Here is a 24,558-nt window from a genome sequence, read left to right on the forward strand (position 1 = left end):
TCAGGACTTCTCTGCTGGGTGCAGACAAAAGAATAATGCCTAATGCAGTGTTTCTCTTTCACTCCCCATAACCTAGCGGTATGTCTGGTATGGACATTTAATTTTGTCTATTTCATAAATTAAAAAAAAACCCCACAAATGTCACAGTATCCCTGGCATGATGATGAAATGAGAAATACAACTGTAGCTAGATCAGCCTAAATCCCATTCTAATCCTAAATCACTTTGGCACCTGCCAACACCTAGTTGATGAAAAACTCAGTTTAACCCATGAATGTATATAAAAATACACATATGCAGACACACACACAAAAATTCAGCACATTGCTTACAAGTGTGCTAAAAATTATCTCACCAGCTATTTAATCTCTCTTATCACATGTTGACTGAAAATTTTCCACAAAGTTCAAGCTCTTACGCAAAATCATCTGAAGGGGTAGTGTACCACTACAGAAATGTATCTAAAGTCACTAAATCTAAAAGCATAAAGAAAAATGAACTATGGATACGACTTAAAGCAAATTATGCAGTAGTTATAAAGAAATGCACAGCTGAAAATAATTTCATGTTTCCCACTGACCAAAGCCTGATACAGAGCATTAAATGACTGTTGCTCAACACTGCAACAGTATACACAGTAAATGCAAAGTTAATATTACAAAAAGATTACTGTGAAGTGTTACACATACATTTGTAAAAATAAGACATTTGTTTGATTTTACAGTGCTAAAAACTTTTGCTCTTGTTCAGGCCCTGTGATTACACACACCTTTTCCTCCTTTTAATATCTTTAAAGAAAGCCTGCCAAAGATACAAGTGTCAGCAATTACATGTGAGTTTTGTCACTGGTTTCAGAGAACTCCAATTCAGATCCCAGGTGTCTTCATTTTTTGAAAAATCTAGAGTGTTACTTTTTGATGTAAAATATGGGTGATATATCCAAAAGTTCTGGCAGTCAGATCTTTAGCTCTCTTTGACAATCCTACTGAATATATTAATTCATATTTAGGCCTGATTTCACTTAGGCTTTCCGCATTTTTTTTTAAATGCATTTGATGTATCCCTGAAAAAAATTAAATTTAATTTAAAGAGCCTGATCCATTGCCTTTTACAGTAAGTATGATCTAGTGTATCTGCTTTTGTAATATTCATGAAATTTGGAAATCAAGGCTAGGCATCATATGTTACTCTAATAGATGATTTTGCTCATTTGAGTGTTGAGTTTTGAATGCCTAAATGGCCTGTTAGAATTTCCAAGACATAAAGAAACTATGTGAAAAAGTTATTATATGTATAAAAATACTATCATATGAATATAGTAAATTATAATCTTTATAAATACACATTCAGATACACATGAAATTATTTGTCCCATTTACATGTGCTTTTTCTGTAGAAAGGTACTGAGCATCAAATATAAGATTAAAGGTTACAGCACCCTGATTCTAAAGAAGGCAATATGACTCTTGTTGGTTTTGATATAGCATAGTGTCTTGTCTTGAGGAAAAAGCCTTAAATTAATTGGTTGGCATACTACACAGACATTACAAGTCCAGTTATTTCTATTTTTGAGTGCTTATGCCTCCCTGATCCAGTCATTTAAAACAAAAGATGGAGTATTTAACATTTTAAAATAATAATAATAATAATAATTTGGGGCATGAATCATTCCTTACATTCTTTTCCAGCTACAGACAATTTCTGTTGGGAAAAGTGCCATATAGTATTGAGAGTGACAACAAATTGTATTGTCCAGTGAACATCTGTTTCCGACTCCCACACTGATATTGCAGGTTGGGTACTTCTCATTTAGTCTTCACAGGCTGCCTGACCACAGAGGAACTGGAAATTACTGGTATGTTCAACTTTTATTATTGGAACACAGGAAAACTTTATCACCATGCTGGGAAGTTCTGCGTCTTTTGAAATATTGGAAAGAGGGTTATGCTAGCACATAAAGACACATGTGATAGTTCTTACGAAGAAGGAGAAAAGTGGCTCCTGTTCATTGTGTCTGCCAGTACATGTGGGTATGCAAGTCTGAAATGAAAATCTCAAAATGGCATGGTACTTCTGTTTTCGAGATGCAAGGTTTGATGGTGAGAGTTTGGGGGTCAGGTGTTGTTTATTTTAAATAAAACCAGTGGCACTGCAAAAAAGGGCCAGATTCTCCCAGTCTTGCTCAATATATAATACTGTGTTCCTGTACAAAATATCTCTGAAATCCAAAGCAGTTTCTATAGGATACGATCCAGGTAGGGTAGGCTGAGGGTTTAGTGTGGGTTGAAGGACCTAGCCCTAAAGAGTATCAGTCTCAAAGAAAGAACTGATCTTTTCTAACTACTATTTATTGTGCCAGTTACTATGATAGCAATTTATGGAGAAAGGCTGTGTTAACTAGCTAAAGTTATTACTGTTAAAAAACCCAAATACAATACTAATTAATCTTTTCAAAACTGAGGGGAGTTTGTTAGAATGATCAATACCATTTTTTTATCACAGTTATGCCACCATTTGTTATTCAGTCTGGAGAAAAAGGTAAAGTTCTGCCTTCGCAGGGACAGAGAAGAAATGAAGATACATTCTTGATAGGCACCATGTGCCAGTTTGCTAAACTCCAACTCCTGATCTGTAAATATACTAGCCAGTGCTAGGATAAACTATTGAAAACTGTCCTCTTTTACAGAGAAAGAGGGAGAGAGAGAAACTCCACTGAAACTCTGTTAACACTAATTAGAGTTGCCAGCATGCAGGGGAATCAAATGCAAAACATGTGGAGCTCCCAGTGAAGTCAAGAGGAGAAGGATATGCCTTAAAGGAGAAGCATGAAAATTAAAAATCTATGCAGTTCAACATTACCAAATGAGCTAGCCATGTAAACACTGACTTTGAGATATAACCCCTCCCACTGAGAACACTCCCCCTGAAAGTTCATTCTTAGAAGAGAGAACTGTCCTTGACCATGCTTGCAAAATGAGAAACTGTATTGTGAATGACAGGTCCAAAATAAAGTAATTAGAATGTGTTTATTTCTACTTCAAGTTATTATTATTGTTGCTGTTGTTAATATTCTTGTTGTTTATTCACTGTATTATAAACAAGGACCATTGTTTACCAAGTCCTGCATCAGAAAGAGTTTTTTGATGCTACTCCTTACAGCAATTATGGATTTCTCAAAAACTAGAAAGTCTGGGTAGAATCTTAGCAATGTGGCCAATAATACGGCCAATTGCCACCTGTTATTCTCCCTACATGTTTTTGCTCTTACCTGAAGGAAAGTTAATAGCTTGGATTAACTACATTTGTGGGTTTATTGTGATTTTTACTGAGCTCCAGGAGTAGCAAGATGGTAAGGAGGCTCCTGGCCTGTCCGACCCACCCACTCTGATCCTTTTTCTCAAAAATTTCCACCTTTTCCCAAAAAGGTGCACAAGAAGCTTAAGGAGTTGGCACTGAAACACACTGACTGTTGTTGAAGATCTCTGTGATAGGTCAATGGAGCCCAGAGCCACAAATAACTGTAGTTACTGCCTCCTATGTAGTGGCTGTGGTACTAACACTATTCCTGAGAAAGGAAGAGAAAATAAATAACAAAAAGGGCATTTAGAAATAACATGTAGCAAATGAAACCTAAAAACTTGACACAGGCAGCTTTACAGAAGAAAACAGGAAACTGGCAGATGCTGTGAGTGAAACTGAAAATATAGTATTCAAGATCTTAACTTCCACTTCTTTGTTGGACAAAATTCTCATTGGCTTCAGAAAAGTTTTCTTCTGATAAGCAGTATAAGTCTGGGCCCATAAGCACAACCTGACTTACTCTAAAAATTACTATATACAAGACCCACTTGTTCAGCTCTCTATTTAGGAGAGTGAGTAGTTGTAGGTGCACATTTATTTCCTTTTGCAGAGAATTCTGGCCATAGCATGGAGACAAGAATGGTTCTTAGCACGGTTACTATTTTCTCCCCATACCTTGAAGAGGGATGAAGTAGATTAGAGGATGACTAGACAGCCCTGTCTCTACCTCCCCTAAAGTGCTGGATTAGCTAGCCCTCAGACTAAATAAGCATCTGGTGCACAAGGGCTGCAGCAAACTGCTTCTCCAGTGGTGAGGGATTATGACTCAGCACCACCAGTCACTGTGTTTGCTCATTACTCAGGACAAATTGCAAGACTGCAGTAAGTATTCCCCAATAAATACCAAAAGGTATACAGATGAAACAAACAGACACGGCTGACTCTAACACCAGAATAAAGATACAATTCTTCATCACATCCAGTGTCACTTAGTCAGGGTGATGTTTCCTGTATTCGGCAAACATGCCAGTAAAAGAATTTCCTTGGCATACAGACAATGTGGAAATGTCCTTTTAAAAATCAGTTAATACCAACAGAACTCATGAGCTAGCTGGAACCATTTCCTATGCTATGGAAAGAACACTTGAATAAGGTTAACCAAGACATTTCACTCTCCCAACCTCCCCCCTCCTCATCTATTTCTGGATGTCTTCTTTTGTTCACCCTTTGCTAATTATAGTGGCCTTGCTTAGGTGATATTTATAGTCTTAAAAGAGTTGCCTGACTTTTAGAACACTTTATTCATGTATATTTCCTGTGTTTATTGTTGCCTTAACTAATTTTTTTAATTAAATTTACTTGATCCAAGATTTTATTTAGCAACAAATATCAAAGTAACTTTTCTTTCAACAAATGCAAGAGCTGTATTTAGATGTAAAAAGCATTTTCCTATTTCTGAATTTCTGAAAACAGATTTTAGTTTCTTTCCCTCTCCAAGTGATGGGTATGACAGACGATTCCAGAATTAGACAAAATGAAATTTTTCATCACAATACAATTATTTGGTTTCTTATTTTACTAATTTATCGTATCTTTTCTTGTCTGTAATGGTTGCTTTAATGAGTGGGGTGTTTCCAAGACACAGTGTTAAATATTTGTTTGTCCACACTGCCCCGATGTTTACCTAACCACCTCTAACTGAATTTCTACCAGTTACAGAAGTGGAAAAAAGACACTGAGGATGTCCACCTAAAATTATAGCTTCACTTTCCCACTGGCACTGTATTTTATCTCTTTCTTGGTTTTTCTTAATTTGTTCTTAAATCTGACCCTTTATTTCTTCTGTAGTTGCTCTACAAATGTGCCTATAGTGATGCCAACAGCAGCAACTTTCAGTCCGTATTTCAAAACAGTAAATAAAGAACAATTTAGGGAAAGATATGGTGCATGTCTTTCAACTCTACTGAAAGCAGATGGATTTGGGGAAATTTTAAAGCAAAGCGTGAGACTAACTGGCGGGTTGCCTTTCAGCAGAGACCCTCTCTCCTTCCCTGGTAGCTGCCATCCACTCAGACACGCACAGGCCAAACTAAGGGCACTAAACCTCTGCGGAGGACAAACCCCAGCAGCTACGGCCCACTCAGTGCGCTGGTGCCCCGAAGCCGGTGTACCTATCTCCATTTTACACCCCAGGGTGTTGCCTAGCGGGACGGGTGAAGGGCAGTGCAGCCCAGTGCAGCCCAGTGCAGCCCACCCCTAATGGTGGCATGGGGAAGGGGTGGCCCCTTCCTGGGCAGGCTGCTAGAGCCCCTCAACCCAGCTCCCACCCAGGGTGTATATGTCTGGAGCCCAGGGTTGAGCGCCGACCCTGACGTACACCCTGCCCTGCCCCGCAGTGGGGTCTGAGTGCCATGCGGGTGCAGAAAGACAGGCAACAGAGCGGCTGCTCAAGGGACAGCATCCAGCCAGCCTCCTGTAGTGCCTCAGGCTGCCCACCCCATACCCCTTTTACACAGCAAAGGGTCAGTCTCAGGACAGGGAGAAGGAACGTGAGAGAGGCAAAGCTACAGCTTTTGAGTTAGCTGCTTTTTTAGGGTTTGCTCCTGGAGTTATTTACTGGTGTCCCATGCAGGGCACAGCTCCTCTTCCTGACACAGGTCCTGAGGACACCTGCAGGCACTAACAGCCCCAGCTGGCCCTCACCCACGGCACCATTTAAGCTCCAGCCAAGGCTCTGGCTCTCCCTGGGCTGCCTCACCGGTAAGGCTCCCTCACCACCTGTGTGTGCCCTTGCCCTGTCCCTTCAAATCATACCTTGTCCTTGGGGCTTGTGTGGCCCCATGCGAGGGTGGTGGGGCTGGCCAATCCTGCTGGCGCCCCTGGGGCCTGCCCCTGGTTTGGGCACAGGGATGGCAGACCCCTGTCCCTCAGTCAGGCTGAGATGGCGGGGGCTGCAGCACCTCTCGGTTTCTGTGGCGTGTGGAGAGCAAATGTTTCTGATCAATTTTATAATGTGGTCAGACTGTGTTGTGATTCAGCTAACATTAACTCTGAATAAAACTATGGTTTTTATTCAGAGTTGAAATGAAACTTGATAATTAAGAGGGTTCTTATTAGAAAAAAAATTAATAATCAGAAAACAGTTAAGTGCTGTCCTAAAGATAGTGATGTTATATTTCAGTTTGCTTTAAACGGCTCTTTACAGCCAGGTGTGGGAAAAGTGTGAGGGTTTGAATAGCTACTTTATGTCTTGCTTTACTAAAAGATCTGTATGGCACTCATTTAATGGAGTACCAGATTTTGCACATTGCCACTGCCCTCATATTGGCTGTAACAGAGTTAAAACCAAATGTTTATCATTCATTTGGATATTTCTTGAATTGCACTCAGATTTAAACTAATTTTTGAAATATTATTTCCTCTTGTACTAAAACTCACCCACTTCTGACGTTGCTATTTTTGTGTATTGGCTTAGGAGGGGTGGGGGGAATAAGCAACTGAATTTTATTTCCAGCACATGAAACTTAACTTTGCTTCCTTTTAGAAGTTGTCTTGTAACTTGAGGCTATGAAATAGCGCAAACCGTGACAGCTTTGATGCATGACCAAAAAAAATTAAATCTATGGCTGTTTTTGACTAGCATAAAATGACATGCTTCCCTGGCAATAGATGGGTTGTGCTATTTTTGAAGTCTGAAAACCTACTTGTTCATGCATGCTGGCCAAAGTTTGGAAATAGAGAGATACCAGATAGATGTTTAAGTGTACTCTGCCTCTTGATTTTACTTCCTCTATTTGAAACACCATTTTATAATAATTTTAAAATTCAAAATGGAAAAGACTTAATTCCTCTAGTATGTCCCTGTGCCTATATAGCTGCATAGTGGGTCCAACCTCTTCTGAGTGATCTCACAATTAACAGCATAATTTGAAAGCTCTCACCTTTAGGCCTTTTCTCCAATGAGTCAGATGCCTGAATTTTGTGGAAAACATCTTATTGGTGCTACTACAGGTGGAACACAGTTCCTCACTCTCGAAGGTCTTTGTTTTGCCCAGATGTGCTTCTACATGGCTGCTATATGGTTAAATTAATTGCTTCATGCAGCTATGAATATGCACATATCTTAATCTTTCTTCATAAATCACACTTTCCTCTGCTTTTCCTGTCACTTGTCAGCATTTTTCAGCCCTAGAGCTGAGCAGATTATGTGAATTATTGACTCCACAGTGCTGTATAAACAAAGATCATCCCTTGATCTGATGCAGTTTACCTCTATATATGAAAGTATAGAATAACATCCGTTTATTACAGGGCTTCAGCAGGGCTGATAGGAAGTCTGTGACTTCTGTATAGCTAGGATTTCATCCTTACTGTAGGTGATCCTAAAGGCTACAGGTTAACAGAAGAACATCCTTAAATCTGAACAGCCTTGACAGATTTATAGAGGTAAACTTTTATTGTAACTGGAAACCATCACAGAATTATCATACAAGTATTGCACACAAGTGCTGGGTCTGAACCGTACAGGTATCATATAAAATCTCTGGATCTGAATGAAAGAAGTTCTCTTCCTGTAGTAAGATTTACTGCCTGGTTGTAAGAAATGTTAAAATTTTCAGGAAGGAATGCATCATGGCTATTCAAGGGAACCTGGGTAAGTTTGCTACAGTGAACTGATGACTGCAGATCCACTCAAGTGTAAAAGTGGCAGTGTTTCATAAAAACACCTATGTGGAGTATGGTTCTTAGTCTCAGCATGATGCTGAATATTGGGTGTTAGATGAAAAAATTACTAAATCCAGAGTGACTGAACTCAGTCTCCTGCTGTCAGAGGTGATAACACCATATGGCAGAGTGAAACTTAAATATCCAGCTCCAACATGAAAGGGCATAGGAGAATGTCATCTTTTTTCTTACCCCTAGAAAAAGTGGCAGAGGCTTAGCATTGAACAATGTTTAGGAAGACTGAAACATGACAAGCCCACATGCTGAAATACAGCATTTAGTTGCATCCTTTGTTCAGAGAAGAACCAGAAGATCATGAAGTTAACTTCTAACAGTGTTCCCCTACGAGGTTCAGTTCTGTGGCAGGTATAATCCCATGCTTCATCAAACCCTGGTTTCTCTGCTGAGGTTTCTTTCTATAGCAATTATTTTACTATTTGTGAAATTACAATAATTTTTCTAAAGCAAATAATTATTTGGTTGTGTAAAAAAATACTTTTCCCTTTCCCCAACATCTTTTAAATATTTAAGATTTTTAATTTTTTTTTTAAATCCAGGCACACTAGAACTGCTTCCCTGATTGAAAGAACACTGCAGAAGTTTTATTTCATCAACCATGTTAGTTACATTTCCTGTCCTGATAAACTCATACTACAAAGTCCAAAAGCACTTCAAGTTATCAAATTGCCTTTGATTACTTAAGTCTAAATAATATATCAACCTTTCATCACCTTGAAGAAGAACTTTTAAGGTATTCCACTGCTGATACTTTTTTTCTCACCAACATGCCCCCACCCCCAGCCTCTTTTTTTTTCCTATTCTGTGTTAATTCAGTTTACTAATTGAATTTCTGTACTGTAATTCCTTCTTTACTATGCATTTCTTGATGCTTAATTACATGGAGACTGAAATCTGAAATGAAAGATGATGTATTGAATATTATATTACTATATCTGTCTAAATACATTTTACATCCAGGAGTTATATGCTAATCCTATTCACACTAAGTTTGGACTGCTTTGAGAAATAATTTGAAACTCTGCTAATCTAGTTGTGTTGAAGGCCATAGTTTCAGCTAGTGGAAGCATGGACAAATTTATACTTACATACTTACAGCAAGAAATCTGTCCCAGAACTGATACAGTCTGACATCAATGAATGGCCTAAATTTGCAAACTCAGTAAATACTTCTAGGATGAGACTCTTTAACATGAAGTACACTGGCTCTTCCTGCAATCATTCACTAAATGGGTTTGTGCTCACATAGTACTTTGACCTATGACATCCTCACTAAAATAGCCAAATAAGTCAAGGTAATTTTTTTTTTTTTTTTTGTGAGTCACAAGTCCTTTAAAGCCTTTTTCGTAACTATCGATTTGGCTAATTTTCTGATCCGCAGCCAGGAGAAAGTATCCTGAGGACTGTTCTACAGTGCAGGTCCTCTTTTCTTCTCGCCCCAGTCAGAGACTGCTTTCTTTCATGGGTTCAGGAATAGTTAGCTTTAGAAGTAGTTGTTGAATTTTCCCTGATGCGGGCTGATGAGGAAAGACCAGTCCAGTGGAGCTGTCTGCATCCTTTCTCGGGGCCAGGTAACCTTTGGACTCTAGAAACTCTTGCAATATTTTCTTTTTAGCTTCGTACAAAGACCTTTCACCTGACTACGACAGCTGGCTACAAATCTAGCATCCCCAGGGCATTCCTGAGTTTTCTTAGTTGAGGATAAGATGGATATATCTTACTTTTATATTTACTGAGCTTTCAACAACTCCAGAATAGCAAACAAAGGCCTTCTTTACTATTACTCTTAGTATTATCATGAGCCTACTGGGAGGTTATCTCTGTATTCTTATTTCATCTGTGTATAAAGAACTATATAGAAACGTTTCTCATTATGAATAATTGAGTAATCTGTGATGTCAAAACCCAGAATTTATGATGTAATAACTAATTACAGACAACTTCACAAGACAGATATATATGTTTGAGATTTTAGCAGGTGTTAAATTCAGTTACTGTATTGCAATTGGCTGCTTTGGATCTTTCTCTGATGTTATTACTAATCCTGATTAGTTTGCTTCATTAATATTTCCATTAATTTCTGATATCCAACATGAAGACAGTAGGATCTGCTCCCTAGCAAGTATGAGCATTAGCCTTAAATTACATACTTAAATTCATATACAGGTCAAATTCTGTAAAATGCAGTGCAAGCTGTAGGTAGTTCCATCCAGTCAATACTGGCTCAACCTTTCATGCTTACATGTATAACACATTCCAAAAGAGATGTTGATAATTTGTAGAGGAACAAGTGAGATAATTGTGATAAGCATAATCTGATAAAAGCTTCATGAAATAAAGTTTTGAAATGCGTTTGCTATCTCTTGAGTTCTCTTTAAAGAAAATCAAATTTTCAGCCAAATGGAAAGAAAAAGATAAAACTTAAAAACTGTAGTTCACTGGAGGCTTTTCGTTATTATCTCTATGGTAAATGTGACATAAACCACTGATGGACTGGGACAGCATTTTTTTTATTATGTCCTCCTCCTCTTCAGTCCTTCCTGAACTCTGCTAGCTACAAATCTCAAGGTGTAGCAGAAAGGAAAATGTTTGCCCTTTTATATGAAATCAAGAAACAAATATGTAAGACTAAATTTAGAATGAAGTGAAAGGATAAAGAATTGCAAACATGCTGTTTAGTAACTCACAGCTAGTCATGCAAGGCATCACATGACAAAATCACAATGAATTTCCTACAAATCACATTTACACTTTTTTACTGTTTGAGTAATTTAAAATTTTAGTCCCAGAGATCTGCTAATGTGCCTGTCTTATCTGAAAGTCACGTCAAAATTCACTTAAGTTTAAATATAGGAATAATAAAATATCTTCTCAAGCAAATACATACTTAGCTGTGTACCAGTAGGAAACAGCTCTTCTGAAAATCTAGCTGCATCTTTATCACAATTGACTTCTTCCCTTTCTTCTGCATTTAAAAACTCTGTCGTATCTTTAGGTGTTGTGTTTTGCTGTGGTTCCTTCCCTCCCCCCCCCCCCCCCCCCCAGGTATTCATGTTCTGTGGAGCAATCTGAAATAGCTGCTTTTGCTACCTTTATCAGAAGGAATTGAAACCATGGATGAATAGAAGAGAGCTGTGCTCAGGAAAGGTTTGGAAACCCTTTAATTTGATCCCCTCCCCTCAGATGGAAAGAGAGATGGCATTGCCTGGTGCTGTTAACAGTGTAGAGTCTGATCTAAACATGGTTTTAGCACCTCACTTTTTTGAAGTGAAGAAGCTTAAAGTTCTTAACATTGTGTGTAACCTGGTCCCTAAATACTGGATGTAGATGGATTTCCACATGTGTTCTGGAATGCTGTGCTGTTCAGCTGATCCTGTCCAATTAAAATAACAAAACAAAACCCAAAAACCCCTGATCTGGATATGAAACTGTCTGAAGGCTAAGTTTCTAAGATGTAAAGAATACAAATACTAAGCTGAAGCCAATGCCTTGTAAAATTGCGTCAAAGTCAGTTTACTAGTGAAGGGCTGTATGTAGTGAATTTCTAGAATACGTGTATTTCCAGAAGTCTGTGTATACATGGTAGTGTATATACATATTCAGAGCCAGGAGAATTTGATCAGCATCTTCATGAAACAAATTTCTGCATCTTTTGTGTCCATACCAGTAAACATATGTTGGTTGAAGAACAGCATCCAGCCTGAGCTTGTTGGAGGCGAAGACCATCTCTGAAACTATTTCTAGTATAGCATGCTGAATGCTTATAAATTCTGCCTACTGATTAAGCCATGGAACCATAAAAAGTGAATGCTGCTTGAATCTTTTAATATTCTCATTTTAATCATAAGTGGAATTTTAAGACAGATCATAATGTCAAAATTCTTACACTGAAGAGTATCTGGTTCTCCAAGTCTCAATGATTTTTAACATGATTACTCCAGTCTAAAGTAATCCTCAATGTATTGGTAGAAAGATCTGGTCCTCGATATTTAGGATGCAGTTCACTGGAAATGTAATGTGTCTGCAATTTTAATTTAAAAATTATTTAAAATGAGTAGCATGGCTTGTAGCTTACTATAAAATTGTAAACAATTTAGCAAAAAAGATGTGGCATTCTTTTCCTCTCTTTAAACCATTTTCTTTTTTCCCTCTGAGTAAACCTCGTCCCTTCTTTCTCTTTATATAGACTGAGTTTTTAATGGTTCCTGCAACCATTCTCATGAAAAATTGGAGGGAAGCTGGAGTTGTATATGCAACATATACAGCTTGCTTTTCTTGTAATCGGGCTTTATTTCATGTGTCCATATCATTATGGTTATGATAGAAATACTGTAGTGGCAAGCATCCTGACTGCAGCTTTTTAATGGGATCTCCCTCTGTGCTCTTGATTCATGTAGATTCAATTCGCAGTGAACATCTAATTGCTGTGTTGGGATACTGTATTATTTTCCCTTAGGTTGACTGTAGTCAGCAAGAAATTATGGATAGTCACAAAACTTTACAGATTTCAGAAGCAAATAGGTGTGGCAAAAACATCTCTGTGTAGCAGACAGATTCAGTAAATAGCAATATGATAGGAAAATTTAGTTGTGATTTGAGTTCATCATCCTGAGGGGGTTTTTTTTGAGACAAGATCTTTAATTTATTCCAGAGCTAACTTTTGTATCAAGAGTGGTTAAAACCTGTAGTTTATTTCTATTGTCTGATCCCAAATTTCTGGCTTAAAATTTTAGACCTGACCACAACAGACCACAAAATTTCCTTAACAAAAAGTCCAAGAAATGTAAATGGGGAATTTCTGGCTACCAGAGAGCTGTGCATGAGGATTTATTGTGTGCTCAACAAAATTAAGACCCTAAGGCTCATTGTAGCCAGCCTAGATTAAAGGAATCCCCCATGTATCGGTGGTGATGAGAACAAAAAGGAGTCCTTAAGATATTTTCTTCCTCCTTGCCTTCTATTCTGTGTACACCCTGCTTAGGATTCAGCCTACATGGTTAACTACACACACAAGAAATAACATCCCAGTGAGAAAGTGAATATTCCAAATATGGGCTTGTTATAGGGAGTGTACAGAGATGGACAGAAATGGCTTTCCCCCATATATTAAATGAGGTAATAAAACAATTACATGAATGTAGAATGGTGTAACAGGCATGCTTACAACTCTAAACACAAGCCAGACAGTGAACAATACTGAGAGGAAAGGAATAAACTTTATGCAAGGCCCTGTGGAGGTTAATAACAGTTGTGATAAATAGTAAGATATAGAGGAACTGAACTGAAACTTGGATCTCTTTGCTACAGCTAGTTACAGGCCCAGGTGGAAGACAACTACAAGTTTCTCCTTGTAATAGTCTGCCTACTTCAAGACAGATAAATTAAGAATGAGATGCTTGGGCAAAAAACCCAAAACCAACACCCCCCACCCCCCACCCCAAAAAACCCCAACATAACCCCTTTCAACCCCCAAAAGAGCCCACATAGTTTCATGCTTGGAGTACAACATTGTAACGGTATTTTTTTCTTGATTGATTGATAATACAATTAAATATAGTTACCTACCTTAAGTTCTCTAAAAAAGATGCTACTCCTAGCCCATTCAACAATGGAGAAGAGGGTTTGGTCTGCCATTTTACACATAAGCCCAAATGTGTTGAGCTTCTCATGTTTGCTTCTGTTGGCTTGCTCTTGCTGCAGATATGACATGATCTTAGCTTGGACTTGCGGCTCGTCTGGCTCACATTTCAGGAGTTCCAGTATCAGATGTGGAATACTTGCTGGTGAGCTTGTTTGATAACTATCCATGTATGAGTAGCCCATTATTGACTCTGGTGAACTAGTGTAAGGGTCGGGGTACTCAGACTTGATAGCACGGCTTGGAAAATGGCCATAGGTTTGGTAACCTTGCAAACTGCCATGGGGGGGCATTGTCATACTAATTGGAGAGGTTACAAAGGGACTTCTGTCATAGTCTGTAGGAGGCAAGGCAGTATGGTTCAGAGGTAGGCCTTTGGAGGCAGAATGGATGTTCTGGATTGCAGAGGATATTGTCAGGTCAGTCGGCATTGCTTGAATCACCTGAGTCATGGCTTCCAGTTTAAGTCCATTTGCTCGGATAAGAGCTTTCTTCTGCTGCTTCAGTGCCCTGTCTCTCTTGTACATTGGTCCAAACTTGTTCCGACCACCACGCATTCGGTCAGCTCGCACAGCTGTGAGGGGAGAGAACGAAGTAAATCATGATTAAAACTTGGAATCAACATTCTTTAATGAAACATACATCAGGACAGAGCAGAAATGTAAAAATGTAACTCTTCTGTGGGTTGGTTTTTTTTTTCAAATTCAAAGTTGCACTTTTATTCCTAAAGAAGATTTATTTTGACTTAACAAATGTCAGTTTTTTCTGGTAATTTTCACATGCATATATTACTAACACAGAAGGACTTCTCTTTACATTGATTAGGACATGGGGACAAACACAATGGTTGGCTACAGGAATTTCACACCTGCTATGGGATCATGTGAAGATCTCAATGTATATTTGGTTTTATGTCAAGCTACTATGTCATAAAGAAACAAAGGCTGATGTCCAGAATTTGTCTGAGACGTATGCAGCGGGCCACACTGTCTCATTATAATCATTCCATTACTGCCTTCCACCGCAGCAAAACATCTGAAACGTAAATTGCGCAATGTTCAGTAGTCACAAAAGGGAATAAGTTTTTCTTGGCAAGAAGGAAATACTTCTTTTTGAGGATTCTGTAAAACTTTCAGAGATTTCTAGTTAGCTGAACAGCTCTACAGAAATGTTTAGCTGCAGTTGGAATGTACAGAGAGAAAGCTGTCAGCTTGCTGTCTTCCACACAGAGGTGGAAGTGAAACAGAAACTATTGACACTGTTCTGGCTTGTAGTATCTCTGGAATTAGAAATAATTAAAACAAATCCACCTCAACAGCTGCCTTGGGAGTCATACTGGTGGTCTCTGTCACAGCAGTGTCTGTCACCATGGTATATATATAATGGACTAGCAAGGAGCTCTCACCAAGCCCACCTTGCCCAACGGCAATTAGATTGAAAGAGGAACCTTTGACAGCCTGGTGACATGTTGAGACTGCTGAGATTGCTGGAGGTTAAGTTCTTGAGCTTTTTATCTTAGGGATTAGTACGACATTAAAAATTTATTATGAATGCTAGCTACGCATAATACTGTACATTATCATAAGGATTTTAACGTTTAATGATTTTTTTGGTCCATGGTAATTTATGAACTAGACTTTAAGGCTATATATATCACTATCAGGGAAATACACATATAAATGTCACAAGTATTTACTATTATGGAAGCATGTGTTCTTCCAATTTTCTAAACAAAGGAAAAGAAATTGTATGGATGTGTGGATAAGGAAACTAAAGTACATTTTCTAGAGTATATATAAAAATGTGGGCATTTTGCTTAAATTTGTAGTAGAAATACTGCTACTAATATTGCTGTTACATGTTGATTTTCAGCATAATGCAGGAAATTAAAATAATTCTATCACCATGCTGGTAAATGTAATTAACTATGCATACATAGTATCCTTCCAGGTACTCTACAACTAAAAACTGTGAGCCAAACTGGATTAGCAAGTGCTTTTGTATAACTCCTACAGAAATTAAGGTGAACTGCATGTAATCACAGAAGACAAAATCTGGTCCTGCATCATTGCCAGCAATTGAAAGGAGTTAAATGTAGGAGCAGATAAATGTATTTTATCCTTATTCTTAATATCAACAATGAAAAGGATTCCAAATGTCCTGTTATTGTCCTATTTGAATTTAGAAAAACATGCAGTGATTCAGGATGTTTAGTGCAGTGTGTCAGTGCTATCTCAGTCTTGTGGGCAAGTAGAATAGTATTGAATTCATCAAACAGCAGAGGGCTGATTTTTCTGTTCATCTTCAGTTGTATCAACAGCTTTCCTTTGCCAGACTCGGGTGATTGGGTCTTATTCTTTACAGTTGCCTTAATTTTTTTTTTTTTTTCCTCCTTGGCCTGATGGTTAAGTGTCTAGGGTAAATGCCATTCCAGTCCAACTGTAAGAATAAGGAATTTAGGAGCTTGTCTTTGGTCAAGCAGAATTGTCATTTGCTATGAAATCTGAATTTTAATATTTTGTATATCAAAGTTGGAATGAACTGTGTAAAATTCTCAAATTCAAGTCTGATAATTTTGCATTCATCTATCTCAATGAGTACTGTAAGCCTTTCATTGTTCTCTGTACACGAGAAATTGAAATGAAGTCAAGAAAGTATGCTTCAAAATACCTTATTCTCTTTCATTCGTAACATTATCTCAGGTGTAGCATCACAAAAATATAGGACACAACTTTAGAGATTATTTGGTTCCTTAATCCCAAAGGCAAGCCGGTGTGAGGAAAAACCCTTATTTTATCTCTTTCTCTGTTTTCTGCTTTATTGTCAGAAGACTATATATAAAAAAACCCAACTTCAGATAAAACATAAAGAAAATCAAATCGCTCTACATAGCAAGGACTAATTTTTTTCTAATCTGGACACTTCTTACATATTTGATGTTTAATCTAAAATAAGTCTTTTTAAAAAGCTGTAAAACTACTCTATCTGGATCCATTCATTCACAAACTCGAAAACACTGAAATATCATATTATATACATATATGAAAAAATGGATTATGGATTTGACTAGTTGTTAGTGATTTAACATTTACTCATTCGATTTTTTAATAAAGCAAGGATTTCATTGAGCATATAAAGTCACCTTTTATTATAATTTCAAAACCACAATAAATAGCTTTTTTAATAAAATGGCATGTAATATCATATGTAATCCTATTAATTTCAAAATTAATCTATAGTAGAGTTGACAATATCAGCAAGACTGTAGCTCTTACCTTCCAATTTCATTCCAACACTTAGACACTTTTGAAATCGACAGTAAGGGCATCGTTTTCTCTGTGTTTTGTCAATCTGGCAATTCTGGTTTTCTATACATGTGTACCTTTTGTTATTCTGGACTGTTCGCTTAAAGAATCCCTGTATGATAGATACAGAAGTTAGCCTGTTTTGCTTGAATAGTGTGTTTCAGCATTTTATTTTATGGAAAACATTGTAACACATTTTTCAGACACCACTCAAGCACTTATGAAGTTGCACAGTTTATTTAAAATTATAGTGAGATGTACCCAGGAGAAAACCACCCGACTCCAGAGGAGGTTTTCTTGTGTTAGTGCTATGTTTTATAGACTTATGTCAAAGCTTGGTACGACTGGCCGTAGTGTTCTGTGCCCCTAACAGTGGTAGCAGAAATAGTGAGGCTGACCAGTTCCTTTTGTGTTCTTTAGTCATTGCAAAATTATTAAAGTCTTCCTTTTAAAGTAGCTTTACATGAAATAAACAGGGACACTGTTGCAAAGATAACAGAAATACAGAGTACCTCTGACTACTGTACATCCCTGGGGTGCTTGCTAGAGGCATAGTAAGTGCTTGTTGTTCATTGATTATTTGTTCATTGATTATTTTAAAATTAAAATATAATGTGCTAAATTAATTTTTCCATGCAACTAAATATTTTAAATTGCATTGTTCTGGCAAAGGAGTTTCCTTTACAGTTCATTACTTAAGTAACTGTAAAGAACTTTAAAAAATGTTTTCATGACAAATTTGACATGTCATAAATTCATAAGTATTTAAACCCTTTTAGTATAATAGAACCATGCAGATACATTTATCTTCCAACATGATAAGTTGCATTTACAAATATTTTTATTCTCAAAATTAATGAATCATTTAAAATCATACATGAGTTACGCGACTTTGTGTCGAGTGAGCTCTGGCAGTTAGTTTGTATGCAAAAAGTGCACGGTTGTCATAGACACAGAAATGTACATTGTAATAATGAAGGATGAAAAAAATCTTAAAGCTACATTAGATTTTACAAAGCTGATCTGTATGGAGGATACTTTTCCTACTTTATCCTCCAGGAACAGAAATACTCTGAATGTATATAAAACAACTAAAATCAATATTTAGGACACTTAGGAATGAAAGTTGTTCTAGAAATACATCACTTCACAACAGCAAAATACTTAAAAGTAACGATAAAACTACAATGCAAAACAGTCCGAGTTGTTTCAATTCGTGCAGACAAGATCTCTCATTCTAAATCCTAAAGCTTTTGGTGAATGTAATAAGAAACATCAGAAATAAGCCAAATTATTTTACTTCTGTTTTCTTTATCTTTTTTTTTTTTTTTTTTGCTTATATCTGAAACTTTTTTTGCTGTACTTGTGTTTGTATGAAATAATTAGTACAGAACCTTGCAGCTTTCACAAGTGAGAAGTCCATAATGGTACCCAGACACTTTATCGCCACAGACTGGACACAGTTCCTCAAGGTCTTCATCGTAAGAGTAATTCACCATTTTAAACTGAGACACTGGGGAAAGGAGAAATAGCACATTCAATTAGAATTGACATTAAGAACCCAAATTTTCTGCAACTGTTCTTATCTAGAGAGAAAGCTCACTTACACATACCATTGCAAGTTGGGGGAAAAAAGTTTTATTTTCAAAAACACAGCTTGCATTGAGACATGCAACTTTTCATCAACAGCAAATCTACACGATGCTTAGCAAGTGGAGCAAACTCCCTCAGCTCCTCAGTTTTGTGTTCCAAATATTTATATTTACAGAGTGCCCTTAACCTAGTCCCTCGTTTATGGAATCACAAACTAAATCAGTTCTTTTAAGTTCGAAAACTATCAGGGGCAAGCGTTAAAAAATCACAATGAAAAGACTGTGTAACTTCTGTATTCAAGGGAAAAGAACTGAGTTAAAGTTTTCTTTCAACATCAGCCTGCAACTGTTTACTCAGCCTAAACTTGTATCTTACAGACACAGCACGTCTGCGCCACGTTAAATGCAAGTTACTCACTTGCAGAACCAGCTTAAAAGAAGGTTCTCTGCGCCCCCCAAACTCGCTGTCTGGGGGTGACGGCCCCGGCTCCAAGCGGGCGCTCTCCCGCGCCCTGCCCCAGCCGCCGGGGTGAGCGCCGCATGCCCCGAGCCCCGGGGCTTCGCAGCCAGCGGCGACGGGGGAGACGCTTTTCGGCCCCGGTCGGCGCGGCTCGCCGCGGGTGGGCAGGGGGCTAGCGGGCCGGGACCGCCGTTCTCGGGGGCCGCGGTCGGGGCCTGCCCAGCCGGCACTCCCCGGTACCGGGGCTGGCGGGAAACCTGCGTGCCGGGGCCGCCCGAAGTTTCTGCCGCTCGGGGAAAAGGCGGGGAGGAGCTGGCCCTCAGGAGGGGACGAGGGGGGTAACACAAGCTGCGTGCAGGCAGGGAGCGCGATCACTTGGGCCGGGCTCCCCCACAAAGAGCCCAGCCAGCCGCTCCGGTTATTCCCCAAAAGAAACCCCCGCCGCACACCGCGGGGCCGCTTTCCTTCCCCTTCCCTCCTGCTAAACCTCCGACCTGCTCGGCGAGCGCGGCGGCAGCGGAGGGCCCCTGAGCGAGGCGGGAGGCGCTGGGCATGGCAGCGGCACCGCTTAGGGTGTCGCCTCTTTGCCGGTAACCCCGCAGCTACCACAGTTCGGGGGCACCGGGCCGGTGGAATTCCGCCCCAAGCCCCCGGAGCGGTGGCCGGGGTGAGGGTGCGGGAGCTGCGCGCCTCTCCGCAGGGGCAAGGGGGGCTGCGCCCTGGCGCTCGGGGAGCATTAACTCGCCAGCACGCACCTGGGAAAACGTGTCCCAGATCCACCTCGGCACGGCCGGGGCTCGCCGCCTGCCAGTGGCGTGGGGCGGACACGGGCGGCCGCAGGCGGAGGAGGGCCCGGCCCTCCCCTCTGCTCTCGCGGCCGCGGCTCCAGGGCCCGGCGCTGGGACAAAGTTCCCCTTCCTCGCAGGAAAACCCAAGTGGGAAAGCAAGGGTTTTTCCGAGCGCCGTGCCCTGACACAGAGCCTCCTCCGCGGGCGAGGAAAGCGGCGGGCGGGCCGCCCATGGCACCTCCGCGACCCTGGCTCCCTCCTCCCCCCCCGCCCCTGCTTCCCAGCAGGCTCCCGGGAGGAGAGCGGATAATTCCGAAAGAGCAGCGGGAACGGGAGTTTCTGCCCCGGGAGAGGCGCGGGGCAGGGCAGGGCGGGCAGTGCCCGCGCACCGCGCTGCCGGCTCCGAGGCAGGGAGCGGCCGCCCTCGGACGGGGTCTCCGCCGGCTCCCCCCGCGCAGCGCTCCGGCCCGCCGTGGGGCCCCGGCCCCGGCCCGCCCCACAGAAGCATTTCCAGCGCCACCCCAGATCGGGCATCCCGCTGCCTTCGCGGGTGCCCCGCAAGGGCACAAACCCGCTGCAGCGTCGGGGCTCTCCTCTGCGAAGTTTCGAAGCGCCGGCGCTGCCACCTGCGCTGTGCCTCGGGCGGCGCACCCGCGGGGCAGAGCCCTCGGGGCCCCGTTTCGGGACGGTGTGTGGCACATGGGGTGCTCGGGGGGACTTCCCGCCTAACTCCCCCTGCCATAAATTTCGAGTCAGTTTAGCGCGGACCGGGGCCGAGACTCAGACCCCCCCCCTACCCCCGGATCTGCAGCGGGCCCGGTGTCCCCGAGCAGTGACCGGCGGGGCCTCAGCACCCCGGGGAAGGGTCCCGCCGGCCAGATGCGTGACGGTTTCCCGGCCGCGGTTGCACCTCCTGGCCGGGGTCTTGCCGTCGCCTCGGCACCCGGTGCCCGTCCGAGCCACGCTGGAAGTTGTCCCGCGAAGGCAGGGGCTCGGCGCGGGAGCTCGCAGCCGTAAACTTTTTTGGCAGGACGAAGGGGCGGTTTGCCGAGAGGCGGGGAGGGGGGCCGAGAGTGCGCGGAGGGGGAGAGCCGTGCCTTCCCCCCCCTTACCTTGCATGTTTTCCGGCATCTGCCCCTGTTCCCCATTCGACCGGGCGAGTCCCAGGGCCTCCGTCTCCACTTTGGGCAGCATGACAAGGCGGCTGCGGGCCGGGCTGGGGGCTCCGTGTCCGTCCGCGACACCAGCACCTGGACACGGCAGCACAGATTTAGCTGGAGCAAGGGGCGCTCGGCGGCCGCTAGCTCTTCCTCCTCCTCCTCCTCCTCCTCCTCTTCCCTCCTTCTGCTCCACGCCAGCCCTTGCCCTGCTGCAGCGGGAGCAACGAGCGGCCCCGGCCGCCTGTAAGCGCCGCCGGGTGCCCGCGGCTGGGGGAGCCGCGGAGCGGTAGTCGGGCTGCAGGCCGCGGGGGCGGAGAGGAGAGGAGGAGGAGGAAGACCGGCGGGTGCCGGGGAGGAAGGAGGAACCCCGGGAGCCCACAGCAGCTCCGCCCGGGGCTCAGCGCGGCGGCAGCCAGGCGCCCCGATCCATGCGGAGCGGCACAGTGCACAGAGCGCTCTGCCGCCACTGGTGCTGCTGGACAGGGTTCCCACCCCCGTCCTCCTCCTCCTCCCTCCCTCCTCCTCCTCCTCCTCCTCCTCCTCCCCCTCTTTCCCCCGCCACAAGTGTGGAGGTGCTGAGTCGGGACCTCTAGTCCCGGGCCCGCGGGGAGGCGCTCCCGGAGCCCGGGGGCTGCAGGGCGCGGGGGGCTCCGGCGAAGGGGGGCCCCGACACCGCCCTTGCAGCCAATAAGGCAGAGCCGGGATGAGCAACACCCCCCGCGCACACACACACACACGCGCACAGGGGCGCACACACTTGCCCAGCACAAGTGTGTTAAACCGGGCTGCGGGGTGGGTACCTGGGCTGCAGCCACCCCCCCCCCCCCCCCCCCCCGCCCCAGCGGAGCCCGACAGGCCACTGGCCCCGTCGAACCGGGCTGCGCCTGCCCCCCTCCCGCGGTGTGTCTCCTCGCCGGCGGGCAGCCCGGCTCCGGCTCCCTTGGGGCCGGCGGGGCAAACCACGCACCCCCCCGCCCCCGGCCGGCTGCGGGACCCCGGCCCTCGCCTTCCCTCCGGGCGGGCAGGGGTGAGCAGCGGAACCCCCTGCGCTTGGAGACTCCCAGCCCCTGCGGCCAACTTGCTGCCGCGCAGCCCTGGAGCCTGGGAATAGCGGGCGGGAGCCGCGCTTGAGCTCGCTGTACCTATTCTGGCTTTTCAGATCTTCCGCCCCTAAACTTCTTGCGAAATATGTCGGTGCCAGTTGCACCGTTTGCACAAAAGCCAAAGCCCAGGCAGAGCTACCGCTTGAGCAAGAGCCTCCGTCCCCGGCTCATGGGGCGGCAAGCGGCACTCGTTTCCAAGTTGTCCCGAATAACTCGTTTCCCGCAAGTGGGTGCCTCAGCGGCGAGAGCCGGGCGGGGCGGGGGGGCCCGGGGGCGGCGGGACGCGGCCGGGGCCGGGGCCGGGGCTCTGCCCACTCGCCGCTGCTCTTCCCGCCTCTTCCACGCCGGGAGCGTCCGGGGGGCTCCGCACCGCTCCCACTGCGGCGCGTAGGTTTGGCGGTGTGGGATGAGCGGTGTCTGCACCTTTGAAAGCATCCGAGTCCCCCGCCCCAGAGCTCGGCTGCCCGTACTCCTCTGGCACTTTAATCTCCGTTGTGTCTATTAAGAGCTGAAAATATTTGGCGGTGAAAGTTGCTTCCGATGGAAAGTGAGGCGCGGACCTGTCCCCAGCGCAGGGTATAGCATTTCCCATCGGCTGGAAGAGAGTTTGTGAAAACTGATCCTACTAAATACTTGTGATGGTCGCAAGGTGCCCAGCGGTGGGACAAGCCCTCCTTGTGCAGAGAGCGGGCTCGGCTGCGCCCCTTCCTGAGCAGGTTAAACTTTTCGCATCCAGTAACTGAACCTTTGCTAAATTCGGCGCAGAACCCGAGCCAACCCAACACCAGCACCACTGGGGCAGACAATGTCTCTTTCTTTCCTTTGACATTTTGGGGATGGACCCAAGGCGCAGAGAGGCTCCGACGTCTCGGGTTCCCGCCATGCTCGCCTTTTCCCCATTCCCCGTCGGGCGGGACGGCGGGCAGGCGCGCTTTTGATTTATATCAGCACGTTATTTCTCAAGTTATAATTTCACAGTTTAGCGGTTCGCCTGCGACTAAGTTGCAGCAGGGCAGCATGGCCAGCTGCGGGAGCGGCTAAGGCGAGGCGGCGGGAAACCGTCCGGAGGGAATGCCCTCCTTTCCAGGCAGACGTAGCTCGGGCTTGAGACCCCGCCTCGGCCCTTGGAAGTTGTTCCCAGATACATTAATTACTAACAACCCCTCTCTCAGGGGCCGCCGCGCAGCATCGCCCTGCGCTCAGCCCCGGCGGCGCCTGCAGCGCAGCGGCGGCTCCGTTCCGCTGCCTGGGCGCCCGCCGGGAGGGGTGGGAGCCGCGGGCCGGGGTCCCCGTGGCGCGGCGCGGCGGGGCCGCGGCCCTCCGGCCTTGCGAGCCTGCAGCCGGGCCGCTTCAGCCTGCTGCTGGCCCGACGGGTGGCCACGGGAGCCCGGGGGCGGCTCGCGGAGGAGCTTCGCCTCCCCTCAACCCTTCCCCTCGGGAGAAGCGTTGTCAGAGCACAGCTCCGGCTGCCTTCACATCACCCCGTGGGAAGCGTAATACACATGGGCAGGACAGCGCCGGGCCTGGCTCCCGCAGCCCGCTGGGCTCCGTCGGGGAAAGAGCCGGTGCCTTCCCTCCCGCCGGCCGCCGGGCGGGACACGTCGCTTGGCGACGCCCCGCCGGGGCGCTCCGTGCAGCCTCTCTCGTTATTGCTGCTCCGGGAAAGGCGGCCGCGTTTTAGGAGAAAGCCGCGCAAGAAAACCCCGCGTCCGGGCAGGGCGGGCGAAACCGGCCCGGGCGCAGCCGGGTCCAGGCGCGCTGCGGCCCCTGCGGGCAGTCCCGCCGGGGCGGCCGCCTGTCCCCGCCTGCGGCTGGCCCGGGCCGGGCCGGCTCTCCCCGACCGACTCCCTCCCTCGGGCACGGCCCTAGGACCCACCGGCAGCCCAGCTCTTCCCGCCTACTTAATGTCATGGGCTTAATGTCATTCCGCCGGCGAAAGGTTTGGAGAGAGTTCAAACTGTACATCGCAAAGCCACTCCGCGAGCTATCGCTATGGATGAAAATACTTTGGAGTGGTTATTACACATCCACATTTCTCCGAAGTAACAGTTTAGGGCAGTACATATTATAAATGATACCTGGTCCCTTGTGGCTACATTTAATTTAACATGGAGTTCTAGCTCTCACGATTGCCTTGAGCAACCTTAATTACCCTTTCTTCTAATCTCTTCTCCATCCATTCCTTACTAAGTTCTCCAAACTTTTTTTAAAATGTGATTTCTCTCCTGAGTTTGCCTGCCTTGTTCTGACTTTGCCTGAAGGTCTTGATTGACGCGTGTAATTATAATTATAAAAGATGATGGCTCGGGGAGCCTCCAGCAGCCTTGATTAGTACGAGGAGCAAGACCTGGAATATTTTATACCTCCCTATTTAAATGTATGTACATTTACATTAAAAAAACAGGGTCTAATTTTAAATAATCTGAAGCTTCTTGCACCTCTTTGTTTTCAGGGTAGAGAGTTCCGTGT

The 24,558-nt window shown here is 44.3% G+C and overlaps 1 protein-coding gene across 1 annotated transcript in view; it reads right to left on the reverse strand.

Moving 5' to 3' along the window:
- Positions 1-21,076, reverse strand: part of NR5A2 (nuclear receptor subfamily 5 group A member 2) — an 83,279-nt gene extending 62,203 nt beyond the window's left edge. Inside the window, exons 1-4 of the mRNA XM_074908216.1 lie at positions 20,939-21,076; positions 18,381-18,499; positions 16,957-17,098; positions 13,609-14,255 (exon numbers count right to left, since the gene is read on the reverse strand). Of these exons, the coding sequence (XP_074764317.1) occupies positions 13,609-14,255; positions 16,957-17,098; positions 18,381-18,499; positions 20,939-21,020 (990 nt within the window). The 5' untranslated portion in view covers positions 21,021-21,076. The remainder of the gene's footprint in view (positions 1-13,608; positions 14,256-16,956; positions 17,099-18,380; positions 18,500-20,938) is intronic.
- Between the last annotated feature and the right edge of the window lie 3,482 nt (positions 21,077-24,558).

The sequence above is a fragment of the Athene noctua genome, chromosome 5 (genome assembly GCF_965140245.1).
Source record: "Athene noctua chromosome 5, bAthNoc1.hap1.1, whole genome shotgun sequence".
NCBI classification, from domain to species: domain Eukaryota; kingdom Metazoa; phylum Chordata; class Aves; order Strigiformes; family Strigidae; genus Athene; species Athene noctua.